Source organism: the organism of the source record quoted next, unplaced genomic scaffold (genome assembly GCF_019419815.1).
Source record: "Pyrus x bretschneideri cultivar Hongxiangsu unplaced genomic scaffold, Pyrus_bretschneideri_v1 Contig10, whole genome shotgun sequence".
In the NCBI taxonomy this organism is placed as follows: Eukaryota; Viridiplantae; Streptophyta; class Magnoliopsida; order Rosales; family Rosaceae; genus Pyrus; species Pyrus x bretschneideri.
The window spans coordinates 7,047,624-7,071,103 of record NW_025999391.1 but is presented as its reverse complement, the minus strand read 5'-3'; the positions used below and the strand labels follow the sequence as shown (position 1 = coordinate 7,071,103).

At 37.7% G+C, this 23,480-nt stretch overlaps 2 protein-coding genes and 1 long non-coding RNA gene across 4 annotated transcripts; 2 read left to right on the top strand and 1 right to left on the bottom strand.

Moving 5' to 3' along the window:
• The first annotated feature begins 9,017 nt into the window (after positions 1–9,017).
• On the top strand, positions 9,018–11,210 carry LOC125480493 (prunin 1 Pru du 6.0101-like). Its single transcript, XM_048591428.1, has 4 exons — positions 9,018–9,303; positions 9,437–9,753; positions 10,059–10,604; positions 10,809–11,210. Exons 1-4 carry the CDS (start codon positions 9,018–9,020, stop codon positions 11,208–11,210), a joined length of 1,551 nt encoding a protein of 516 aa, XP_048447385.1.
• A 4,581-nt stretch (positions 11,211–15,791) lies between these two features.
• On the bottom strand, positions 15,792–18,821 carry LOC125480492 (prunin 1 Pru du 6.0101-like). The gene is made up of 4 exons (XM_048591424.1): positions 18,527–18,821; positions 17,925–18,385; positions 16,848–17,471; positions 15,792–16,184 (listed from the first exon to the last, which is right to left on the bottom strand). The coding sequence occupies exons 1-4, from the start codon at positions 18,819–18,821 to the stop codon at positions 15,792–15,794; spliced, it is 1,773 nt and encodes a 590-aa protein (XP_048447381.1).
• Positions 18,822–20,353: 1,532 nt separating this feature from the next.
• On the top strand, positions 20,354–21,750 carry LOC125468328. 2 transcript variants are annotated; one of them, XR_007250728.1, is made up of 3 exons: positions 20,354–20,536; positions 20,605–20,639; positions 21,534–21,750. It is a non-coding gene; the product is annotated as an uncharacterized LOC125468328 (long non-coding RNA). The 2 variants fall into 2 exon arrangements; XR_007250726.1 differs by having other exon boundaries at positions 20,605–21,750.
• Positions 21,751–23,480: the final 1,730 nt, after the last annotated feature.

Sequence of the window (23,480 nt, the reverse complement as noted above, 5' to 3'; positions counted from 1 at the left end):
GAGAGCTCATAACCTGCACCCCTGGTGTTAATGCTCCCGCCCAAAGTAGGGCACAATCCTTCACGTGATGTTCACTTCCCGTAACATGCTCATCTTGGATCCAAGTTAGGTGCACAATCCTGTCGTACAGACAACTATAGGTGGTTCCGACTCGTAGGTAACCCGCGATTATTCGCCCAGTTTTCACGTGATTGTAGCACTTGAGCGTATTTATTTACACCCAGTCCTGTCGTACAGACCACTTTAGGTGGTTCCGACTCGTGTGCAGGTATAGTTAGTGAGTTGGGGATTTGAGCTCTTGATTCAGCCGTACAGGTGACGTTAGGTGACTCCGGCTGACATGTTACTTGGATTGATTGACATTACCTGGGTTACTTACAGTTTATGTGGAGGCATTCGACATGGCATATTTCTGAACATGTTTTCGATATATGTGTATAGTCTATTTTTGGGAAACTATACAGGTTTTACAGCAAGGGGTTAGAACTTTTGATAATGAAATGATTTTGAAAAGCTTGTTTTTGCCCACTCACACTTTCTATTTTGCGCCCTTCCAGGTTCTAGTTAAAAGCAGCATTGGTGGTTCACGAGGACTTGACGGTGGTTCTGACAGAATATCACAAATGTAAGATCACCTTTGGGTGTTGTGTAATTAGTATTCGTTCTTCTGGACTACACTTAGGCTTTCTGTGCTCTGATTATGTTTATCACACTTAGTCTCGCATTAGTGTGCTACCTTAACTAGCTTATTTAGTAGTTTGGTTTTTATTTATTCGTACTTTTATTATTATCTTTTGCTTCCGTACTGTGCACATGGCTACGTCACCCTCGCGTGACAGCCAACATGCCTTGATTCCGGTCGGGGTGTGTCATTATACCCCTAAAAACAATAATAATTATATATATATATATATATATACATATATATATATATACACACACTATATATATATACACATATTAAATTAAATTTAAAAAATTGGTGACCATTGGATCGGCTGAGATTTAATCTCAGCAGTCCATTGTGCATTAGTTTGGAGGCTAATATATTTTTATATGGTATAGTACTATTGTTTTATTTATTTTCATAATTATTTGGGTAGACTTCTCATAATTTGAACGGTTTTTAATGTTTGGTTTTTCTATACTTAGTTTATGCGGAAGAGAGTTCTGACGTGGAAAACCTTATTGAAAACATCATCAACATAACTCTTGAAGGCAATAGATCAAGCCAAAGTTCCAATACAATATCTATTGGCAAGGTTTAAACTTTTGAGAAAGACTTCACAACCTTGAAAACAAAAATTCTTTCCTTTTGCATATCCTCGCACATTTAATATTTTGTAATGGACTAATAGTGTATGGATGTTTTTTTATTAGGCTCTTATTTTCGAGTGTAGATGTAGTACTTAAATGACAAATGTATTTTAATGTTTTGAAGTAATATTTATGCGGCAATGTGTGCTATGTGCAAATTTAAGAAAAAATATATATTTTTCTCAATGGGTCCTTAACAGGTTAGGTCACTTTACCTGACACGACACGACCCATTAAGATAATAGGTATTACATGAAAACGACACGAACACGACAGACACGACCCGTTTGCCAGGCCTAGATATAATAATATCAAACATTGTTAGTGTGTTCAAGATAAGTGTGTTTCTTTGTTAAGCATTCATATGGAAGCAACATTGGAACATGTTAGCTACCCTTGCAAATGAGGCATTAACAGGTGTGCAATATGTCTTTCCAAATAACTTCAGGCCTACCAAGACTCGATGAAATGGTGATATGCATGCTATTTCTAGTAAAAAAAATTTGCGCGCTACGCGTACTATTCTTACTAACCTCTCTAATATTTTTTCTTGGATCCGTCACTGATGATTTCTAAATTTAAAACGAACTGAACTATAAATAATTATGATATTTTGTCGGATTGATCCGATCCTCTCTGCATGCACATGATGTAACTGAACTACATTGTCAAAGCGATTAACTCATGGTGTTTATAGTCACATTCCATGAGTTTGGACCACAAAGAGATACTTTGGAGGCATTGTGAAAACTGTTTTTCTATTATATATATATATATATATATATATATATATATATTTAATTTGATTGCTTTGCTTCCAAACTCAAATATCTTTTCAAGTGGTGAATGTTTATAATAGATAAATATTTTATTCTTGAACTCAATGTGTCTTTGGTTCAAACACTCTTCAATTTTAGTCTAACAAACTCAAATATCTTTTCAAGTGGTGAATGTTTCTAATAGATAAATATTTTATTCTTCAACCCAATGTGTCTTTGGTTCAAACACTCTTCAATTTTAGTCTAATTTAGAGTAAGAATTAGTATCGTTATAAATCCTTATCAGTTTTATGTTAATTAAACAACGAATCAAAACCAACCCTGGTTACCCCAAAGATAATACCTTCATTGACGATGCTCTTGATATCGATAGACATGACACTACAAGAAAAATGAGCTTTGGGTACAAAATAAAGGGCACAATTGAGAATTTTGTGTCAGTTTGACCACCAAAAATCTTAAACAATTCTCATTCCATAGAGGGCACCATCTATTGTGCCCAATGTTAAAAAAAGTAGACACAAAACACTAATGGGCACGGAAATCGTGTCGAGTGGGGTCACATGACAACTTTTTTACTGAAAATGGGCACAAAAAATATTTTGTGTCTATAAAAATTATTTGTCAGAGACACTATATGTTCTCTCTCGTTTGTCTTTACCTCCACTAGCACACCAATAATTAAAATTTATAAAATTGTGGTAAATAATGGTATGAAGCTGTTTATTACTGTGCAATATTTTAGCCTCAAAATAAGTTAGCAATAATGTTGTTCAAATTTGTTTTTCCCGAAAGCTGAACCTCATATCTCTCACTTACAAGTAAAGAAGAATACTACTACACCGTAGTACTAAGTGGCATGTTTTAGATTTACAAAGGATCATTTCCAGGTGCAATGAATGTTTGTTAGATTCGTATCTTTTTGAACTGCTTTTTAGATTGTTATCTTCTTGCAGGTTTGTTTTTTATACTTGGTGATATGGTTTTTGGTTTTAAAGTCCTACCTGCAGTGACACATAACCAACAATTGTGCCCTTAGGGTTGGTCTCTGTGCAAAAGTTAGTTGGTATTCAGATAGACAAATGAGTTAATAATTGTAGATTCCTTTTTATGACACTAATGATAGAAATTGTGTCCACTAAATATTAATAAATAATAAATCACTCTACTTCTCATTGGGTCTTCAAATAGAGAATATATTTTAATAATTATAAATTCCTCTTTTCTGACACAAATGTTAGAAATTGTGTCCAGTAAATATTAATAAATAATAAATACTCTATAGCAAAAGAATATGTTGGCACAATTATGGATTTGTGCCATTGTTCTACTATAAAATGTCCACACACTCCCTTACTAATTTGTATATGGAAATTAAGAAGGTTGCTTCATACACTTGTGTTTCTTTTGAATTTGATCAAGTTCTACATCATTGAGAATGGCGGACATGCGACGTCTTGGAGTTAGAATTGAAACTGAATCTCCAGCATCACATTCGTATATTGCTTCCAACATTACAACAGCAAATTCCACAACGAATCCTCCAGTTCAACGTCCACGACAACCTGTTAATGCCGGGCGCATACCTTGTTCTTTTGATAATTAGTACATTCTTACTACTTTTTCTGATGGTCGCCTTGGCTACGCATTACCCTTCAATAACGGATGTGTACGCGCACCTCAAGGACGTGTATTGCCAGCATGGGCAAACCCAGGTAGGACAGAACAATATCCTGTCAATTTGGTTTCTATTGAAACAACAACTGAACAGTCTACCAGTTCTGTCGTTATTATTGAAGAACCACGCACTTATCAAGCACAAATTCGTCCTAGAGGTCTGTCTCTCCCACAGTTGAGCTCACGAAATATGCAGAATGTTACCGTTGAGATTTTAAGCAGCGATGACGAGGACAATTAATATATTTTGTATTATGTTATATTTCACTGGTGTACTGTGAAAATATAACTATCTTATGCTATGCTGGACTCCTCTTGGGTCCTTTTATCAACTTATGTAGTATTACAATATAATAATATTTTCTTGATACAGATACTCCCAACATTATATATTTTTTGGTTTATAATTATGTTTCCCGATTCATACAAAAAAGATAAAACAAAAGAAAAGAAAAAACAAAAGAAAAAAAGAAAAAAATAATAAAAGAACAACGCAAGCCTTTTATCATGCTAAACACAATTAACCTTCGATAGAGCTTCAAAATTAAAACAAAATTGGACTATAACTAATAATGGCTTTGTGAAATCCCATCCTCGGAATTTCACTATTAATTACATATCTCGTTATTTAAATTCGTATTTCACGTTTACATTATTTTCATTAGTTAATTTTAATTCCATTGATTTTTGGAATTAAATCGAATAACTATCGGGTTTGAATTTTCGTAATCAATCTTTAAAATTCGTTGACCTTTCAAGTTCACAATTGATGTTTTCAAATAGATCTCGAGACCACAAACGCACAGATGAAAACCGTTTGCGAATCCGGATTATAACGACATAGTTACAAACATTTGAAGTCATTTCACTAAACTATAGATTTAAATGAATATAAACTCCCACCTTGTGGGAAAGAGGCCATTCAGGCCAAAGGGAAGGAACCAATAAGTTAAATGGTGGAGGACCAATCAGAATTTTGGGGGGGGGGGGGGGTGTTGGAGGTTGAGCAACCAATCAGGAATTAGGAAGAAAAAAAAAATACTATGCGAATCAATGCTCGAGTTATGTTTTGCCATATCCCGAAGACGAGGTATGATAGACGTACGGATACTTGATGACGTCACGCGTCAATCCGGGACGTATGTCGAAATCGGAAGTGACAAGCTTATAAAATTAGATTTATAATAAGTTTTCCCTTCTCCAAATTGGACTTCTCCCTCTCTTTTATGGTGCAAGTTTGGGTTTCCCACTACTAAATTCAAAAACTTAGGTTTCCACCACCGCATTACACAATTGTGCCCACTAACTCTTATAATAATAATTAAAATTCTACCCTAATTCTATCTCGTGTCCCTTCTATCTCTTTCCCTTTAGTTTCCCCTTTCGCCCTGCTTCCCCTGAGATTCTTTCTCTCACCTTTGTCTCTCTCTCTCTCCAACCCCTGTTTCTCTCTCTACCTTCTCCAGACAAATCGTGGAGGGTCTTGAGCCCCATAATCGCCAGAATCCCCTAGCAGAAACCCCATGCACGTGATGGAGGAAGGTTTGGGAAGATCGGGGTCTGGTAGGGAGAGATCAAGGGAGGGGGTGGGTCAGGTTTGGGATGATCGATGGATGTAGAGCCTGAATCGGAAATCGCGTTGGGATCGGAGTCCGATAGGGAGGGATCATGGGAGGGAGGTGCGTCAGGTTAGGAGGTGTTGGTGAGGGAAGGGCAGGTACGAGTCGAAGAGGGAGTGAGGAGTCGTGGTCGTCATCAATATTTCATCGCCGTTGTGGAAACCTTCGAATTCGGAAAAATGGTTTGTCTTCTTCCCATTTTCTGGAAAAATGGTTTATGGGTTTTCAATGTTATTGCATGTTCCATTCAAATTATGATTTGGGTGTCTCGGATTTTAAATTTTAAATCTTGGCATGGCTTCTGACTCCATATTGTTGGTTGCTCGTGGGTTATGTCCCAGACTCCAAATTTTACGAAGTTGAAGCGATTCTGAGGTGCAGAAACGATTCACTCATCTGTTTGGTTCTTAATTTTGTTTACGTTGATTGTTTATAGCTCTGCTGCATGTCTGCTGTGCTTTTTTCTTCTATTACTTTTGTGTGTGGAATACATGAGGTTATGGGTTTTACTTTCATCCAATTATTTCTTAATCTTTGCTATGATTATGGGACGAGCTAGGCCCTGGCGAGTTTTGCATGTTTCTTTGGTAAGAACTGTTGAACCTTAAACACAGCATACTGCATATTAATTAGCATTGCATTTTGCATTGGCATAATAAAATTAGGAAAGCAACAAATTGATGTTTCAAATTTTGTTGATTGGATAGTAGGAAGAATAGCTCTCTGTCTCCAAGCATGTGTAGTTATCTAAGCACCATCCCATCTTCTTCTGCAGTTGCCTTTAATCCTTTTTAAACGCTCAAATCCATTTGCATATATCGAACACATAGTCATGACTGATTTGGATTGGAGTTCAAACACGATAAACATTGAAGGTTAATGAAATTCTAATCTAGAGTGCCATTGATGTCACTGGACCTAAATTTTGATTGCGGTGTGGCGTGTTGCGACATGTCAAAAGATCAATTAGTAGTTGTTAGTCGTACCACTATACAATTCATTTCTGGAATTTAATGAAAATTGTTTGTGATTATTGCTTGGAATTATAGATAAGATTTTGAAAAGATAATTCCTTTTATTGCTTCTTCTTGTTCGTCATTGCGGTTGCTCATAAAGGATATAAGGTGATGGGTACAATGTTAGTAATAAAGGGTTAGTTTGTTGACAGACTGCTTGAACTATTGAATAATGTTGCAACTCTCCCTCATATTCCTGATGTTCTTTCCTCTTGTTTTTTCGTCATGCCATACTTCGTTTTTGGGTTCATCTGTAAGTTTTTGCTGAATCTTTGAACCAGTTTTGGCAGTTGGTTGTTGATCCTGCCACCAAAGAACTATTGCATTATACTGAGAATCCAGTGACTTTTGTATGTACACGATGCAATTACTGTCCCAAAATTGTTCATTTAGTTGGTGCTTCATGATCTCAATTCTTTGTTTTATGTACTTTGTTACATGCCACATTATGTAAGGGTTATCTATTTTCTAAATGCAGATGAGTGATTTGATCAATTGTGGTTTATATGTATTTGTTCCCACATATTTTACTGCCGTTCAAGAAATCTCCAGTCATCGAGAAGGCAGAGGTTGGTCTTTTTCTTCACTGGCATTATAGTTGTTGATTGGTTTGCACTTGGGATCAAATTCTGGCTCTAAAAATATTATATCACTTGATTTGTAATTATTGAGAACATATTTGATCTCATGGCCAAATGAATTTTGTAGATTATGGATGCAATTATTTCTCATGGTTGCTTCTTGCGAGAATGTAGCGTTCAACACTCCATTGTGGGTGCGCGCTCACGTCTAGAGTCTGGAGTCAAACTTAAGGTGAGCTACCCTTTCTACGCATTGGTAACAACAGGCTACCAGATTTCAATATGTTAATCATATAATATTTCAAGCAGCACTTAGAATGCGCTTGAAAACATAAGCATGCTGCTGTTACGAGGTCTGATCACATTTGGTTATTTTAAATCGATTTTCAGGATACTATGAATTCTCAATGTTGATTGGATGTTTGGGTAGTTAAACATCACTGAAAATATGTGATCCTTTCCCTTTTTCATTTTTCCTTTGGTTTGGATTTCAGGAAGGTGATTGCATAATCCACTGAGCTGGGAAAAAGGGTAAAATCAGTTACGGGTGGCAATTATGTAGGAATGCATGGATACATTGATAGGAAAATCTCATTATTTTGTTGGTCTTTTATCTTTAACACTTGTAAACATGTTCTTTATGAGGAATATTTCTGTAATTTCATTATAGACATTCCATTTCTACTATTGGATTGCTTGCCATCTTTGATTTTATGAAAATTTTAAATTTTTGGTTTTATTTCAAAATTTTGCATTTCTATTTTTTTTTTAAATGGAACCTACTGGGCACAATAACAAAAATAGTGCAAACATGGATGGAGAAGGTCATCTGACAAGTTTGTCAGAACATAGACACAAAAAGGCCTTTATTTGTGCCTGTGTCTTTGAGCACCAAACAGTGTATTGTGCCCTTTTAGTAATGGTGACGCCCATAGAGGGCACAGATAAAAACTTAGTTGCTGCACGGTTGCCATTGGTCTATGGACGCATATGTTGGTGCCCTTTGACCTCAAAGGGCACAAATAATTTATAGTGTGCAGTGCCCATATTTTTTGTAGTGTTTATTTGAAAATAATGTATATTAATATTGTAATGATTTTATAATGGAAACTGTTCAATTTTTTAATATTCATCTAATGATCATCTCTACAAAAAAATCATTGAAAGCAAAAATTGTATAGTCATCAAAATGTATCAAATAAATAGACGGTTTATTGGTAATATGTTATTTGGTACATATATCATTGATTTATTTGATGCATTTGAATGACTTATCGATCTCCTTTAAAAAAAATGAATTATTCAAATGAAAGTTAAAAAAAATAAAGGAATTGTTATTAGCATTCCAAAAACTTCATTCTACACTCCAAACTTTCTATATATTAGGAAAGAAAAATACACTTGTAAGGAGTGTATAATAAGATTTTTGGAGTGCTAATAACAGTTCTCAAAAAATAATTCGATTATAAAATTTCTATAGTTAAGATAGATTATTTATAAGTGTTGTAATGAGCTAATTCCAAAGAATGAAAGACAAATATTATTCTTTCACTGTATATATGCACTGATGTATAATATAGAGTTATGGACTGATATTTTTTATCGTTAAATCATTTATTGTTGATCCGTGGTCTTAACCGAGTATTTAATTATCTATATGTTGGTGCATGTCAGAATTTTCATACCTTCTCTTGTATTAGAACAGGTTCAAGTTAGTAAAAATTTACTTGAAAACAAGACAACAATGGGAGATAGTGCCAACTAGTTGCCACATATTTCGACAAACTTTGTTTCTTCTCAGAAGCCAAAAGCCACCTACCCTGCAACAAAAAATGAGGTGTAAACAATTCAAACCACCATAGCCATGCAAAGAGAAAAATGGCGAAAGATGCCTTACACACAAATGCATACGTGTCCCTCCCTCTCCTCCTCCTCCCCCTATAAATACTAACGCATCCTGCTCGCCGCTTCACCACATCCGAACTCAAAGCAGTCTCTCTCCTTCTGTAATATATATATCTATCCCCCATGGCTAAGCTTTTTGTTTTCTCTCTTTGCTTGCTTCTTATAATCAACAGCTCTCTAGGGTCCCACCAGCAGTTTCAGCAGCAGAATGAGTGCCAGTTCGACCAGCTCCAGTCCCGGGAGCCCGACAACCAGATTCAATCCGAGGCTGGTCTGACCGAATCCTGGAACCCCAACGACCAGCAGTTCCAATGCGCCGGCGTTGCCATGGTTCGACGCACCATCCAACCCAACGGCCTTCACTTGCCTTCCTTCCTCAACTCTCCGCAACTCATCTACATTGTTCAAGGTAATTTATTATGTAACACCTTGTTGTTATTTTTTAATTAATTAGTCAATCCATATATGCATGATCCATTCATGTTAGAGCGCTGCTGTTTGATTCACATTTACGCACAATACTTTAATTTGTGCTCTTACAGGTAGGGGTGTGTTGGGTGTGGCGTTCCCCGGCTGTCCTGAGACGTTCGAGGATTCTCAGGACCAGCAATTCCAGCACCAACAACAATTCCAGCCGTTCCAGCCCTCCCGACGACACGGAGGACAGGGACAACAACAACAGCAAAGCGAGGAGAACCAAGACCGCCACCAGAAGGTCCGACACATCAGAGAGGGTGACATCATCGCCTTGCCCGCCGGTGTCGCTTACTGGAGCTACAACAACGGCAACCAGGATCTCGTTGCTATCTCCCTCCTTGACTTCAGCAACGAGCAGAACCAGCTCGACCAACAGCCTAGGGTAATTTATATTAAGCAGTACAATTAATAAAAATTACGATTTTTTTTTAATCTTGCATGCAAACGTTGCCCACATTGACTAGGAGATGTGTTTTGTGTGTTTCACGTGCACAGAGTTCGAATTTCATCATTTATCGGAGAAATTTTTATTTTTTAAGTTATTACTTTTTAGCATACATATCTCAGAATTTGTATAGTAATACGTGATGTATTACCTCGTGTACCTGCCTCACTAAAAAAATCTCTCCATTTATTGACTGGTTAATAACACGGCTTTATGTAATTTGTTGTTCTCTGTATATAAAGAGATTTTATCTAGCTGGCAACCCACAAGACGAGTTCAGCCAGCAACAAGGCCAACGGTATCAGCAGGGCCGCCAACAGCAACAGCAGGGCCGCCAACAGCAGCAGCAAGGCCGGGGTGGACAGCAAGAAAGGGGCCAACAAGGCCGGCGTGGACAGCAGCAACAGGGGGGCAACAGCAAAAACCTCTTTGCCGGCTTCGACACTCAGATGCTCGCTCAGGCTCTGAACGTCGACGAAGAGATCGTCAACAGGCTCCAGGGATTGAACGACGACAGGAACGAGATTGTCCAGGTGCAGGGCCAGCTCGACTTCGTCGGCCCATTCAGCCAGGGCGAGCAGGAAGGGAGACGCCAGATGGGAGGAGGAGGCCGCGACAACAGTTTGGAGGAGACATTCTGCAGCATGAGGCTCAAGGAGAACATCCGCGACCCTTCTCGCGCCGACTTCTACAGCCCTCAGGCTGGCCGCGTTTCCGTCGTCAACAGCGGCACCCTTCCCATCCTCAGCGCTCTCCGCCTCAGCGCCGAGCATGGCGTCCTTTACAACGTAAGTAATGTTAGAAGATGGTACACTAGATTTTTAATAAATAATTTACTACATATTCTTGAAAGAGGTTATGAATTTCGAAAAAATAAAAATTGTTGTATGTATGAAGTTTTAAAAAAAAAAAAAAAAAATTGCTAATAACAGTATATAGAAAGAAAAAATTATATAAGGATACTACTACTAATGAGGATAAATTTTGTGCAGAATGCCATCTACAGTCCATACTGGAACCTCAACGCGAACGAACTTGTATACGTGATCAGAGGCAATGCTAGGGTTCAGGTGGTGAACGAGAACGGAGACGCCATCTTGGACGACGAGGTCAACGAGGGACAGGTGTTCTTGATTCCCCAGAACCACGCCGTCATCACCCAGGCAGGCAACCAGGGATTCGAGTACATTTCCTTCAGGACGAATGACTTGGCCCTCATTAACACCATGGCAGGGAGGACCGCCGTGTTGAGGGCGATACCGGAGGATGTGCTTCGCAATGCCTTCCAGATTGACCGCCAACAGGTCAGGGATCTCAAGAACAACAGGCAGGAGACCCGAGTGTTGAGCGCCAGCTCTTCTTCCTCACGCCGACCATGGTCGATCATGCCATGAATGTGATGAGATACCTAAAATCTACCTAATGCGGCACGTAATGTTTTGTTTTTTGGGGCTTTCTAGTAACAAATAAAGGTAGGTAGAAAGACCAGGAGAAATAACAGGCCTTATAAATGGCTGTATGTATTAGGGCTAAAAGGAGCGTGAGCTTAGCTTGTAATAAGTAAATAAATGCTACATGGAGGCTTATGCATGTAATAATCTAGCTTATCTAAATAAATTTTCCTTCATGTGCATGGTTTCCAGTTCGTTTCTTCTTTCTCCTTTGATCATAAAATCAAAAGCATTAGCCAACTAAATATCTCACTTGTAGACATTTATAAACAGTACTTTATATATATTATAAATAAGAAGAAAAATATATTACTAATAAACTATACAGCAGTACTAGACTTACTCGTTGAGTAAATTACCAAGACATGAATTTATACATATATGTATGTTCCAACCTCCAACAATACAAAGTCAACGAACGCATCCTTTGATCATAAAATCAATCCACACATCAATTTTACATCTTACACATCTCTCTCAGTGGTCATCAAAGCGAATAAATTAAAAAAGATGGGTAAAAATTTAATAAGGGTGTAAAAATAGGCGTGAATATAGCACTATCTAAAATCAAAAGCTTTCATGATCAACGACTGATCTTGACCATATATGCAAAGTCTGAGAACTTTGGATTTATAAGGTAGTGAATTCATCATTTTCATCAGGTAGGAATTCTGGACAAGTAAAAGATTGATATACATAACTGCTTTCATGATCAACGACTGATCTTGACCATATATGCAAAGTCTGAGAACTTTGGATTTATACGGTAGTGAATTCATCATTTTCATCAGGTAGGAATTCTGGACAAGTAAAAGATTGATATACATAACTCAAGAGCGGGGCCAGAATTTTATGTATGTACATGGGGGCGGTAGATAAACGAAGGAAAGAGAAGAAAAGAGATCCAATTTCAACTTTAACAATGTATGGAAAAGAACCAAACCCTTTGGTACTTAATTTGGTTTGTGTCTCTCTGGGTTTTGGTGCGTCGGGTACTAGGGTTAGAGAAAACTTTAATTTGACTAACAAAACTTACTTTAAATGACTAATATTAAGAGTAAATGTATGAAACGGAACAGTGAGTGGAGTTGGGAGGGGCGCCTAGAAAGTATAATATTTATTAGGAATACGAAATTGTTTGTTTCCTTGTGGAATACAGGAACAATTCTTGTCTTGCTCAACACGGGGAGAGATTTTTCAGGGTTCCACTACTGACATAAGAGAGTTGTAAATTCTGATCAGTGTCCAAAATTTAAAGAGAAAAGAAGAAAAATAATTGTAATTCCGATTCTTATATGATTGACTAAAAACAGAGGAGCACTACCTGATACTACGTCAGCTACATAATAAAAGGACTGCATTTTGCATAACATATATTCTCCTTCCTGATTATTTAAAATGTATATATATATATATATATATATATATATATAAAGACTTCATTTTTTAAGCAAAAGAATACAATCTCGAAACTTAAAATTAGGATCCTAATCCTTATCCTACCATAAAACCTTACCAAAAATATCCCAACATAGAAATAAACGAATACTAAGTGGTCCAACAATTTTTTTTTTTTTTTGAGTTGAGTGATAACGTTAGTAAGTTAGATGTTAGATAATCTCCGACGGGGTTTAAACTCATGTCATCATGTAAGGCACAACACTTTTCTACCACTATTATAAAGGCCCACTTGCAGTGGTCCAACAATTAATTAAGATAATTTTGTCGCGTCTGTGGCGGGGAACCGCATCTCCTTCGTCCGGCGGTCTTTCATGGTCGGACCCTCACCATCTCTTTCATCTCTTTCATCTCGTGAGCTCTTATCATTGGTGTTGGTTTGTCTTGATTCTGTCTTTTGGACGGATCAATGGTTCTTCCGCTCTCTAATTTGTGCAAGCATTTGAGGCTTTTGGGTCATGAGTTGTTTCTATCCAAATCGAGTCATGTACTAGATTTCTCGGCTCGATTGGTGCATTGAAGGATCAAGTTTGGATCTGGTTTGGACGACAACGATCTAGTCTGCATGGATATAAATCATCAGTGGGAGGATCTTGTTGAGTAATGTTGCCTGTTAGTTTTTGCCTCTTTTTTTCAAGTCTTGTTTTGTAATAACTCCAGAAACTGTCTTGTTTTGTATTAACTCCAGAAACTCAGTATAAGTATTGTTTCTCATGACGAGTTTAGTCATCTCGCTTCAGGTGAGTTGATAGTCTCGCTGTAGGCGAGTTTTGTTGTTTTGTGGTTAATTTGGTGGTTCACTAGAGTACCGGAGGTAAACTGGTTGATTTTGCTGGACACTCTAAAATTGTCATTTGGGATCATAAGGTGATTTGGAGCCGCAAAGTCCTGTTCAGCAAATACCAAATAAAAATGAAAATGGTAGAGCAATAAAGAATGATCCAGGCTCAAACCAACAATGAAATTATGAAACTCAAATCTAGATCATGAGAAAGCCATTAAAATCATTCAAGAGAACCGGAAGTTCGGAAGCCGTGAATGATCATGAACAAAGGTTGCAGCTGCATGTTCACGGAGGACAAGAATCCCGCCAATGAATCCCAACATTATCTACACCAAAGTTCGCTAAACAATCAGCCACCTAATTACCTTCATGATAAATATGAGAAACTTGAATGCATGTGGAAGGAAGAATAGTGCAATAGTTAGACCAATCAACCAATAAACGCCAACGGATAGATTTATTGGAAAGATAATGCACTGCCAAAGTAGAGTCACACTGAATCCAAAGAGAATGCTAACCCTTCTCCGTAGTCATATTGACAACATGATTTTGCAACACTAGATACATTGGTTTCCATGAATGCTTCTGACTCTCTTAATTTTTTGTTACATCTGAGATTATTATGTTGTAGTTTCAAATCTTGTTTGCAAATACTCTTCTGCACCAGATGCATTGGTTTCTAACATGTTAGGTGTCATCATCTTCATTTGTATTAGAATCTTTTATTTTCCCCTTCATGGAATAAAATATGTTGTTTCTCTTTTGAAAAGAAAAAAAGTTGGCAACACGCGGATTGATTATTAATTTGGAAATTCATTTTCACCATGCAATGAGATATATACACGTAGCCTGGGAGAACCTCATTAACGATTTGTCCCTCAAATTCCCACAGAAAAGATATGTGTGATCTGGCCTACATCAACTGATGCAGGTGAACTGGTGAGTTTCGGATCATGGACCAAGGAAGGAAGTCTACTGGACCCGCGGATCAGACACACTGAGGCCAAGCATGACCGAGAAACTTACTAAACATAACATGGCCTAATTATAAGGTAAGTTTCAACTGATGGAGGAATCATACCATCAATCTAGGGCTGGTCACAAGTTTAACGATTGACACAATTAGTGATCACAAATCATTGACTCTAAATTGCATCGTTTTTGACGTCTCTCCATTCAATGAGAAATTTTTTATTGTGACTAAAATACAGGTAGTACACTACGTGTTTTTGTATGAGTGGTAGGAAATTTTATATTTCAAGTTATTAACTTTTTAACACACACATCCCACTACTTATATAGTGACACATAATATATCATTTTATGTATCGATTACACTAAAAAATCTTTTTCATTCAAGCGGCTAGTGAATTTGGTGTACGGAATAAAGGTCACATCATGCCCGATAAACAAATGCCATGTGTCTCTCTTACGAGTTGCGATATGCTCAAGTTCGTTATTACAAAGGAGATTTCACCCTCAATCACGAGAGCTAACTGTTCCTATCCAAGAAAAACTTAAACTCTTGAATTATGATACGCCTACTAATTAAGTCTAATTTAGACATCGAAGGACATGAATGTTTCTCACACCAGACCGGTTGTAACAATGACTTTTTTTTTTTTTTTTTTTTTTTTTTCATTTCTTGGTTTTAGTGACACAATTGAGATTAGACTTAGGTGCCTGTACGTATATCCACTAGTATAAAAAAAGGGATAAGGCCATAGGTTTCTTGCCCACAATTCTAACAACTGTGACTCTCTTGCTCTGTAGCCATAGATAGCCTACGTATGCCTATATATGCGGCCGTCAAAGAGGAAGTCATAGACAATCAGTGGTCATCTGAGGTCGGAGAGCTCAGTACAATCAGTGGACATTTTCACTTTCAGGGATATATCCAAGAAATACTTTGACAAACAGTACATTTTTTGAAAAAGCTCATGCCCATCCTAAAGAACACGTAATTTGCGTGGACAAAATTATTATTGTTTCTTAATTAGAGTTATTGGTCAAGAGAATTATGGATATTCTCATTTCACACACTATGAATTGAAGGTTGTTAATTTGCAACAATCGAGCCAAAGCCATGTTTAGGGAAGGGAAAATTTCATTAGATCGGATTATTACATGCATAAGGTTACACGTAGTACTTATTTACTTGTAGTTTAAAGCCCCATAAGGCCTTTTATTTATTTATTTATTTTCACTCTCTTCACTTCATAGCTCCAAAAAAACACTACGTGCCGCACTCACTACATTCTTCCCATTCATCCAACATACATTTACGCAACTGCCCTCCTCTGGAAAGACTGGCTGGAGCTCAAGGCAATGCTCTCCGCCCTGTTGTATTTGATCTGCTGGGCCTGCTGGCGCTCAATCTGGTAGGCGTTGGTGAGCACCTCCAGCGGCAGTGCGCGGAGTAAGGAAGTCCGGCCAGCAAGAGTGCTGAGCATGGCGTTGTCGTTGGTCTTGAAGGCGATGTACTCGAATCCCTCGTTGCCGGCTTGCGAGATCACTCCGTGGTTCTGGGGAATTATGAACAATTGTCCCTCCTGCACTTGGTCGTCCAAGATCGGGTTGCCGTTCTCGTTCACGATCTGAACCCTAGCGCTTCCTCTGATCACGTAGACCACTGAGTGGGCGTTTATGTTAAAGTGTGGGGTGTAGATACCGTTCTGCATGACAAAAATCATCCCCATAAATCATTGTCACGTCCATATATAATTAATTAATTACTGAATTAGAACAAAATGGCTTGTGTTGCAAGGTGATCACATTGTTTTGCATCATTTCTTTAAAGAAAAATGAGTTCTGCAAGCCTTAATATTAATTTCTGAAATTGGAATAAAATTATTTGTATTGTCTCTGATTGATCATTTAGATTTTGGGTAAGGGTAATATATATTAAGTAGATTAAATTTATAAACTAAATATGTAAACTAAATGATGTGTCATTAATAAAAATAAGCACGTTAATCAACACTGAAGTAATAATGTAATCATCATCTTCCGTGTTATTTAGTTTATAAGGTTTAGTGTAGAAATTTAGTCTACCTCTTTAGGGATAATAGAAACCACAATGGATTTTCGAGTAATGCTAGGAAGACTCATTTTGAAAATTAAATTTACAAACTAAATAATGTGTCATCAATATAAATAAGCACGTCTATCAACGCTCTCCAAATTGAGTTTCCCTAGCATTACTCTTCCACTTTATACTAAAAGAAAATTGTTCAAATATGAATATTCTTTTAAATTAATAAAAAAATACTTTTTGTTCAAAAATAATAATTAATACTTCATAAAAGGTATCTATGCATGTAAATTATTTTACTTACGCTGTAGAAGAAGCCTCTCTCGGCACTGAGTTGGACAGCACTGAGGATGGGGAGGTTGAGGCTGTTGAGGGTGCTGATACGGCCTGCCTGAGGAGAGTAGACATCGGCGCGCTGAGGGTTGCCAATGTGCTCAATCAACCTCATGGAGCAGAAAGTCTCCTCGAGGCCGTTGGCCGCCACCAAACCCTGCTGTCCGCCTTGTTGCCTCCTCTCCTGCTCAACCTGGCGCTGCTCCCTCTCCTCGTGCTCGCGCTGCTGTCGGCCTCTAGGTGGCTGGAGGAAGTCGAGCTGGCCTCTGACTTGGATGATCTGGTTCCTGTTGTCGTTCTCTGATCCCTGGAGGCTCCTGGCGGTCTCTTCGTCGATATTGAGTGCCTGGGCGAGGAGTTGAGTATTCATACCGGAGAAGACGTTGTTGCTGCTTCCTTGTTGCTGCTGGCCGCGGCCCTGTTGTTGTTGGCGTCCTTGTTGTTGTTGTTGTTGTTGTCGTCGTCCTTGTTGTCCCTGCTGCCCAAATTGTTGCTGCTCTCTCTGGCCGCCCTGCCCGAATTGGCGTGGTTGGCGGTGTTGGCTCTGGCCTTGTTGCTCAAACTCATTCTCTGGGTTACCAGCGAGATAGAATTTCTACAATTTTTGAAATAAAAAACAAGTTAGTTAACTAATTAAATTAACAATAAATGAGGTCGATCATGCATTTGCACTTCATAACAAAAATTAGACACGAATGAATTGTATGCGAGATACAACCTCCATTTTTATGTTTATTTAATTAAGTTAGGACGTAAATAATAACCAAGGGTTTTGGTTAAGCTGGAATTTGTTAAATAATAATTAATTCATTAGCTAGTGGCCCTCCGTAGCCCTCTACTACAGTGATGGAGAGGAATGTTGCCTTTGCATCATGACTTGAGTTCAAACCGGTTAACTTCCTAATCTAACAAATATATCGTTTGACAAAAAAAAAAAAAATAGGAATTGTTATTAGCACTCCAAACTTTTTATAAGATTTTTGAAGTGCTAATAACAGTTCCTAAAAAAACAATCAATTCATTAGGTAATTAAGCACGTTAATAGTACCCTAGGGTTTTGGTCTAGCTGGTTGTGGTCGTTGCTGACATCGAGGAGGCTGACTTTAACAAGCTCCTGGTCGCCGTCATTGTAGGTCCAGAAGGCGACCCCGGCGGGGATGACAATGACATCACCAGCCCTGATGCGGCGGACCTTCTGGTGGCGGTCTTGCTGCTCTTGCTGACCTTGCTGGCCTTGCTGGCCTTGTTGTTGCCGCCCTTGTTGGCCTTGCTGGCCTTCTTGTTGCCGCCCTTGTTGGCCTTGCTGGTGGCGCGATTGCTCCTGTTCCTGCTGGCCTCGCTGTCCTTGTTGTCCCTGTTGCTCTTGCCGACGTCTCTGCTGCTCTTCTTGTTGTTCCTGTTGTTCACGCTGCTCTTGGCCGCCTCTCTGGAATTGCTGCTGAGATTGGTCCTTATACTCCTCGAATGTCTCAGGGCACCCAGGGAAAGCGACTCCTAGAACACCACTACCTGCATGAACAATCATACATTAAATGTTTTAATATTTCTTTAATACAACGGTATATTTACATATCGGACAAAGTAAATATTTCAGGTAATTACAGAGTTTAGTAATTAATTAACATGTTGACTAATATAATTAGACATTGCCTTGGACGACGTAGATGAGTTGAGGGGCGTTGGAGTAGGCAGGCAAGTGAAGGCCGTTGCGCTCGATGGTGATTCTCTCAGCGGCGACACCAGCGCACTGGAAGTCATCGTCGTTGTGGTTCCATGTCTCGATATGCCCGGCTTCCGCCCTAATGTTGTTGCTAGGTTCCCGAGCTTGGAGCTGGTTGAGCTGACACTCATTCTGTTTGCCCTGCTGCTGGGACTGCTGTCGTGCTGCTAAGCAGCCATTGAAAACAAGAAGCAAGCAAAGAGAAAACACCAAAGACTTCGTCATGGTAAAGAAAGCAAAGGGAGTGATCAGTGAAAGCTACTAAGTTGATAGTTGATATGTTGCTTTGAGTTTGAGATGGTGGAAGTGGCGAGTAGAAGGCGTTGGTATTTATAGGGTGAGGAGGAGGAGGAGGAGGGACACGTATGCATATGTGTGTAAGGCATCATTCGACATTTTTCTCTTTGCATGGCTAAGTTGCTTTGAATTGCCTACACCTCATTTTTTTGTTGCAGGGCAGGTGGCTCTTCGCTTCAGAGAAGATTACAAAAAATGAAGAGCTCAGAGCTCTGTTTGCATGCATGGTTCGCGTGTCCCCCTGATCTCAAGTTCTTGATATGTTTCTAGCTAGTAGTACTGTTTTGGGTTTTTTTCAAATTTTTTTATATCAGATATATCTTTTCATGTTAGGGAATGGGAACCCTTGGATGCGTTTTTTGTTTTGTCTTTCTTGCATTTGTTCATATCTGATGGTGTATGTGCTAGCTACGGTAACATGTGAAATTCATCCATATATATGTGGCAGAAGGTGGTTGTGCTTTATTGTCTTTATCAGAAATGAAATTTATTGGCTTGAATCTGGTCTGATATAGGGGAAGGTTATTAAAATGAACGGATATATTGAGATCTAATAAAATTGCCTAAGGGAAAAAACAAACTCTCTCATTAAGGCTGCACCCCGTCTGAATATGCAGTATGCATGGTTAATTTTGTTAACTTTGATTAGGGATAAGAGTAAGGTTAGGAATATTAAATTTTTAAACTAAATTTTGTATATTAATGATCTGAATGTTGATGATTGGATTACTGAAGTGTAGAATAACGTATTTATTTCCTATTGGTAATACATCATTTGATTTACAAATTTAGTTTAAAATTTGGTCTCCCTAATATTATTCTTTTGCTTACCTGCGATATGCAGTTTGGATTTTTGTAAGAAGTCATGTCTTTCTTAAAATTTGACAAGAAAATCTTATTTTTACTCAAATTTCTTAATTTTGACCACATTTATTGACATAGTTAATTGTCTTTGGAAACCATCATTTAGAAATTGACTTAAACGTTAAAGTCTCCGATTAGTTATTAATCCTTTGATTTCAAGATTTAAGTATCAAATTTGGGCAGGCCTGCTGCGGAAAAAATTACCAGAAAATTGGGGTTGCTCTATAAAATCTATGGCCCGACCAACAACATTTTGTTGGATAAAGATCTTTTACCGGACAAATTTTTGAGTTGATAGAGCAAAGCTAAACAACATTTAGGGTTTATTCAAAAATTGTACGAGACGAAACAGAGTTGTCGTGCAAGGTTATATTCGCCTGGCAAGTTTTTAGCACCAAGAAAAAAAAAAAAAAAAAAAAAAAGGTGCGAAATACCTTAAGGTTTGCACGACGAACTTGTGCTTGGCGGCTAGGTGTCCTTTATCTGATGGGCCTCTTCATCGGCCCCACGCTTTCACGTCGTTGGTTAAAGGTCCACGATGACTTGTTAGAAATCCACCAAAAAAGCCTTTGCTTGACATGGTCCTAGTACTTGTCCAACGAGATGGTTCGTGGGCAAACCCTTATTCTCAAATAGGTATGTACCTTCTTCTTTCTCCTCATTTTTTCTTGTCCTCCTACCCCAGCCACCGCCGCTACTTCTGCAAACCCCATGCCCCTCTCTCTCTCTCTAACACTCACACCTTCTCCTTCATCTCTCCCTCTCACAATTAATTTAAGGTTAGTTTATTTTTATTTGTTGAATAATTTTTTATTTGAATGTGATTAATTAATTTTGATTCTTGTAGGTTTGTGATTGGATTAGAAGTAAATTAAAAGAAAGGTATGTAATTCTCTCTTAATTATAAATTAGTTAGTTATAATTTGTTTAATTGTGATATATATGCATGTTCAAAATTATGTGCTATGTGAAACTTTGAGTTTGTGTGTTACGCAAATTTAATTTGTGCAGCTTTAGTCTAGAAATCGTGGTGTAAAATTTGTTAAAATTTCATAACCATTTATACGAAATTAATTATGTTGATTAACTTCTTATAATAAATTCAAAAAAAACTTAGACCCGATTGAGATTCAGTTGGATGCGCGTGTAGACGTAGTATGCGACTCTGTGATTTAACTGATTCTTAAATTGTCCAGTTCGGACAGTTTGGGAATGCACTAGTATGTGTTTAGGATTTGCGGTGAACGTGGCTAAGTTTCATCATGAAAAATTCAGTTGTATCACCAGAATGTTCTTCGAGTGCATACTAGATATTTGTTTGTAATATTTACGTCGTGCACTTGGAAACCTAGGGAGAGGCTATCGAATTTTTTACTATAAGAAATAGTCATGTGAATTGCAAACTGCAACACAGAAAGTGCACTTTGAAATGAGATATGATTATTACTTGAGGCATAAAGTGGTGATGAAGCGTATCAAATTATTATGATGACTAAATTCTCTGAAAACAAACACAATGGACAAAGAGTGGATCAAGTTGCAAGATAGAAGTTGTGACCAATATTTGGATGTGATCAACAACTTTATTCAATTTGCAAGCAAACATATCAGTGCTTAGAGTCGTATGAGGTGTCATTGCATGAAATGTAACAACTATGTTTGGATGACACTGGATGAAGTTCGATATCACTTGTATATGAATATGATAGTATACAACTACTCCAATTAGACTTATCTTTGAGAATCACTCATTATAGCATCAACATCTTTCGGCAGTGAGACAGTTAGGCATGAACCCTCTTCATCTGGCCATGTTGATGGTGACCAAGTGATGGACATATTGAATGATGTTTTCCTTAATGCTTCACTCAATATAGACAAAGAGTCATCCACAGATCCCGAGAGTTAGGATAAATTGCTCAAGGAAACTCAACGAGAATGTACTTTGGTTTTGAAGGTTTTTCGTAATAACAACCGTTCTAGAGTTTATGCACATGAAAGTAAAGTGTAATATGACCAATCATAACTACGATATATATGATGATGGGGATTGTTAAAAGTATGCTTCCGAAACCAAATGCATTGCTTGTAAGTCATTATGGCTCAAAGAAGATCTTGAAGATCTCGGGTTGGGATATGACAAGATCCATGCATGCACAAATAATTGTGTATTGTTTTACGGTTAATTCGAGAAGTTAGATTATCTTCATAAGTTCAACAAGCCAAGATTTCAAAAGAATAAGATTCCGAACAAGGTGTTATTTTTCACTTAAGCCAAGATTACAGAGATTCATAAGAAGGAACAAGTTGATGATGATGATGTTCTGCAACATCCAATTGATGGCAAATCAAGAAAATGATTTGATAAAATCCATCCATATATTGTTGCAAAGCCAACAAATGTCAAGTTATGAATTGATTCTAACTACTTCAATCCGTTTGGAAATTTTTCGAATGAGCACAGCACTTGGCCGGTGGTCATGCTTCTTTATAACTTACTCCTAGAGGTGCATGAATAAATAATTTATGATTACGAGTCTTTTAATACCCAAGCACAGATCACTCAGTGATACTGTTGATGTTTATTTGCGGCCGTTGATTGATGAGTTGATAAATTTATAGACAAAAGATATACGAACATATGACAGGTCCAATGGGGACATGTTCACTTTGCAAGTCGCAGTTCTGTGGATAATTAATGATTTCCCAACTTATTGTATGTTGTCAGGACGGAGTACCAAAGGTTATATGGCATGCCCAACATGCAGAAAAGACAAATCATCCTTTTAGCATGCTAGAAAGATATGTTACTTGGCTTACCAAAAACGGCTCCTCTGGGGTCACGAGTGGCGTAACAAGCCTGAACATTTGATTGGAAAACAGAGTATCAACCTAGACCAAGAGAATTATTTAGAGATGAAATATTGTCCAAGTTGAATACGCTCTAATTTGGGGAAGGTTTGAAACCAATGGAAATCTAAATTGGATAAAAAATAGTATACTCTCTGATTTGGAATAGTGGTCAAAATTGAAAATCCGACACATTGCTGACCTCATGCATATTGAGAAGAATGTTTGCGATAATGTGGTGGGAACGACTCTACCTTCGACGAAAAATCGAAGGACACCATGAAGACTCGTATTGGCATGCAAACAATGGGGATAAGATTCAACCTCTGGTCTATGTTAATCCATGGTAAATACAAGAAAAAGAATGCCAAATATACTTTCAAACCCGATGGCAAGAAGGAATTCTTCAAGTGACAGCAAAGTGTGAAATTTCTAGGCAGGTATGTTAGCAATATATCAAAACACGTTAAAATGGACACTGAGACATTGTTGGGTTTAAAGAGTCATAACTATCATGTCTTATTGTAGTGGCTCTTTCCGATTGTTATTCGGCCAATTGGAACCTCGAGGTTGTTGAGACAATGGTATATTTGTCTCATTCTTCTAGTAAATATGTGTTAAAAGGTTGTGAAAGTTGGACGTAGACGAAATAATTGAAGATATTGGGTACATCGTATGTCAACTAGAGCAAAAATAAGTGAAGGGACACTTAAAAATAAAATTTTATAAATGATCAGTTCAGTCATTTACAATTTTCTTATCTAAATTTTTTATATTGCCTAGAGATTCTCTTATATAATATAAGTGAAATGACACTTAAAAATAAAATTTTCTTCCAGTTATATAATGACATGTGGTGTCTCGCTCCTATTT

Bases quoted from the DNA above. Each gene is read 5' to 3' on its own strand.
- LOC125480492 (XM_048591424.1), bottom strand. From the start codon at position 18,821: ATGACGAAGTCTTTGGTGTTTTCTCTTTGCTTGCTTCTTGTTTTCAAT. The intron at 17,472-17,924 runs GTACTATTAACG...CAAAAATTGTAG, and splicing joins AGCTAGACCAAAACCCTAGG to AAATTCTATCTCGCTGGTAA. The intron at 16,185-16,847 runs GTAAGTAAAATA...TTTGTCATGCAG, and splicing joins AGAGAGGCTTCTTCTACAGC to AACGGTATCTACACCCCACA.
- LOC125480493 (XM_048591428.1), top strand. From the start codon at position 9,018: ATGGCTAAGCTTTTTGTTTTCTCTCTTTGCTTGCTTCTTATAATCAAC. The intron at 9,754-10,058 runs GTAATTTATATT...CTGTATATAAAG, and splicing joins AGCTCGACCAACAGCCTAGG to AGATTTTATCTAGCTGGCAA. The intron at 10,605-10,808 runs GTAAGTAATGTT...AATTTTGTGCAG, and splicing joins AGCATGGCGTCCTTTACAAC to AATGCCATCTACAGTCCATA.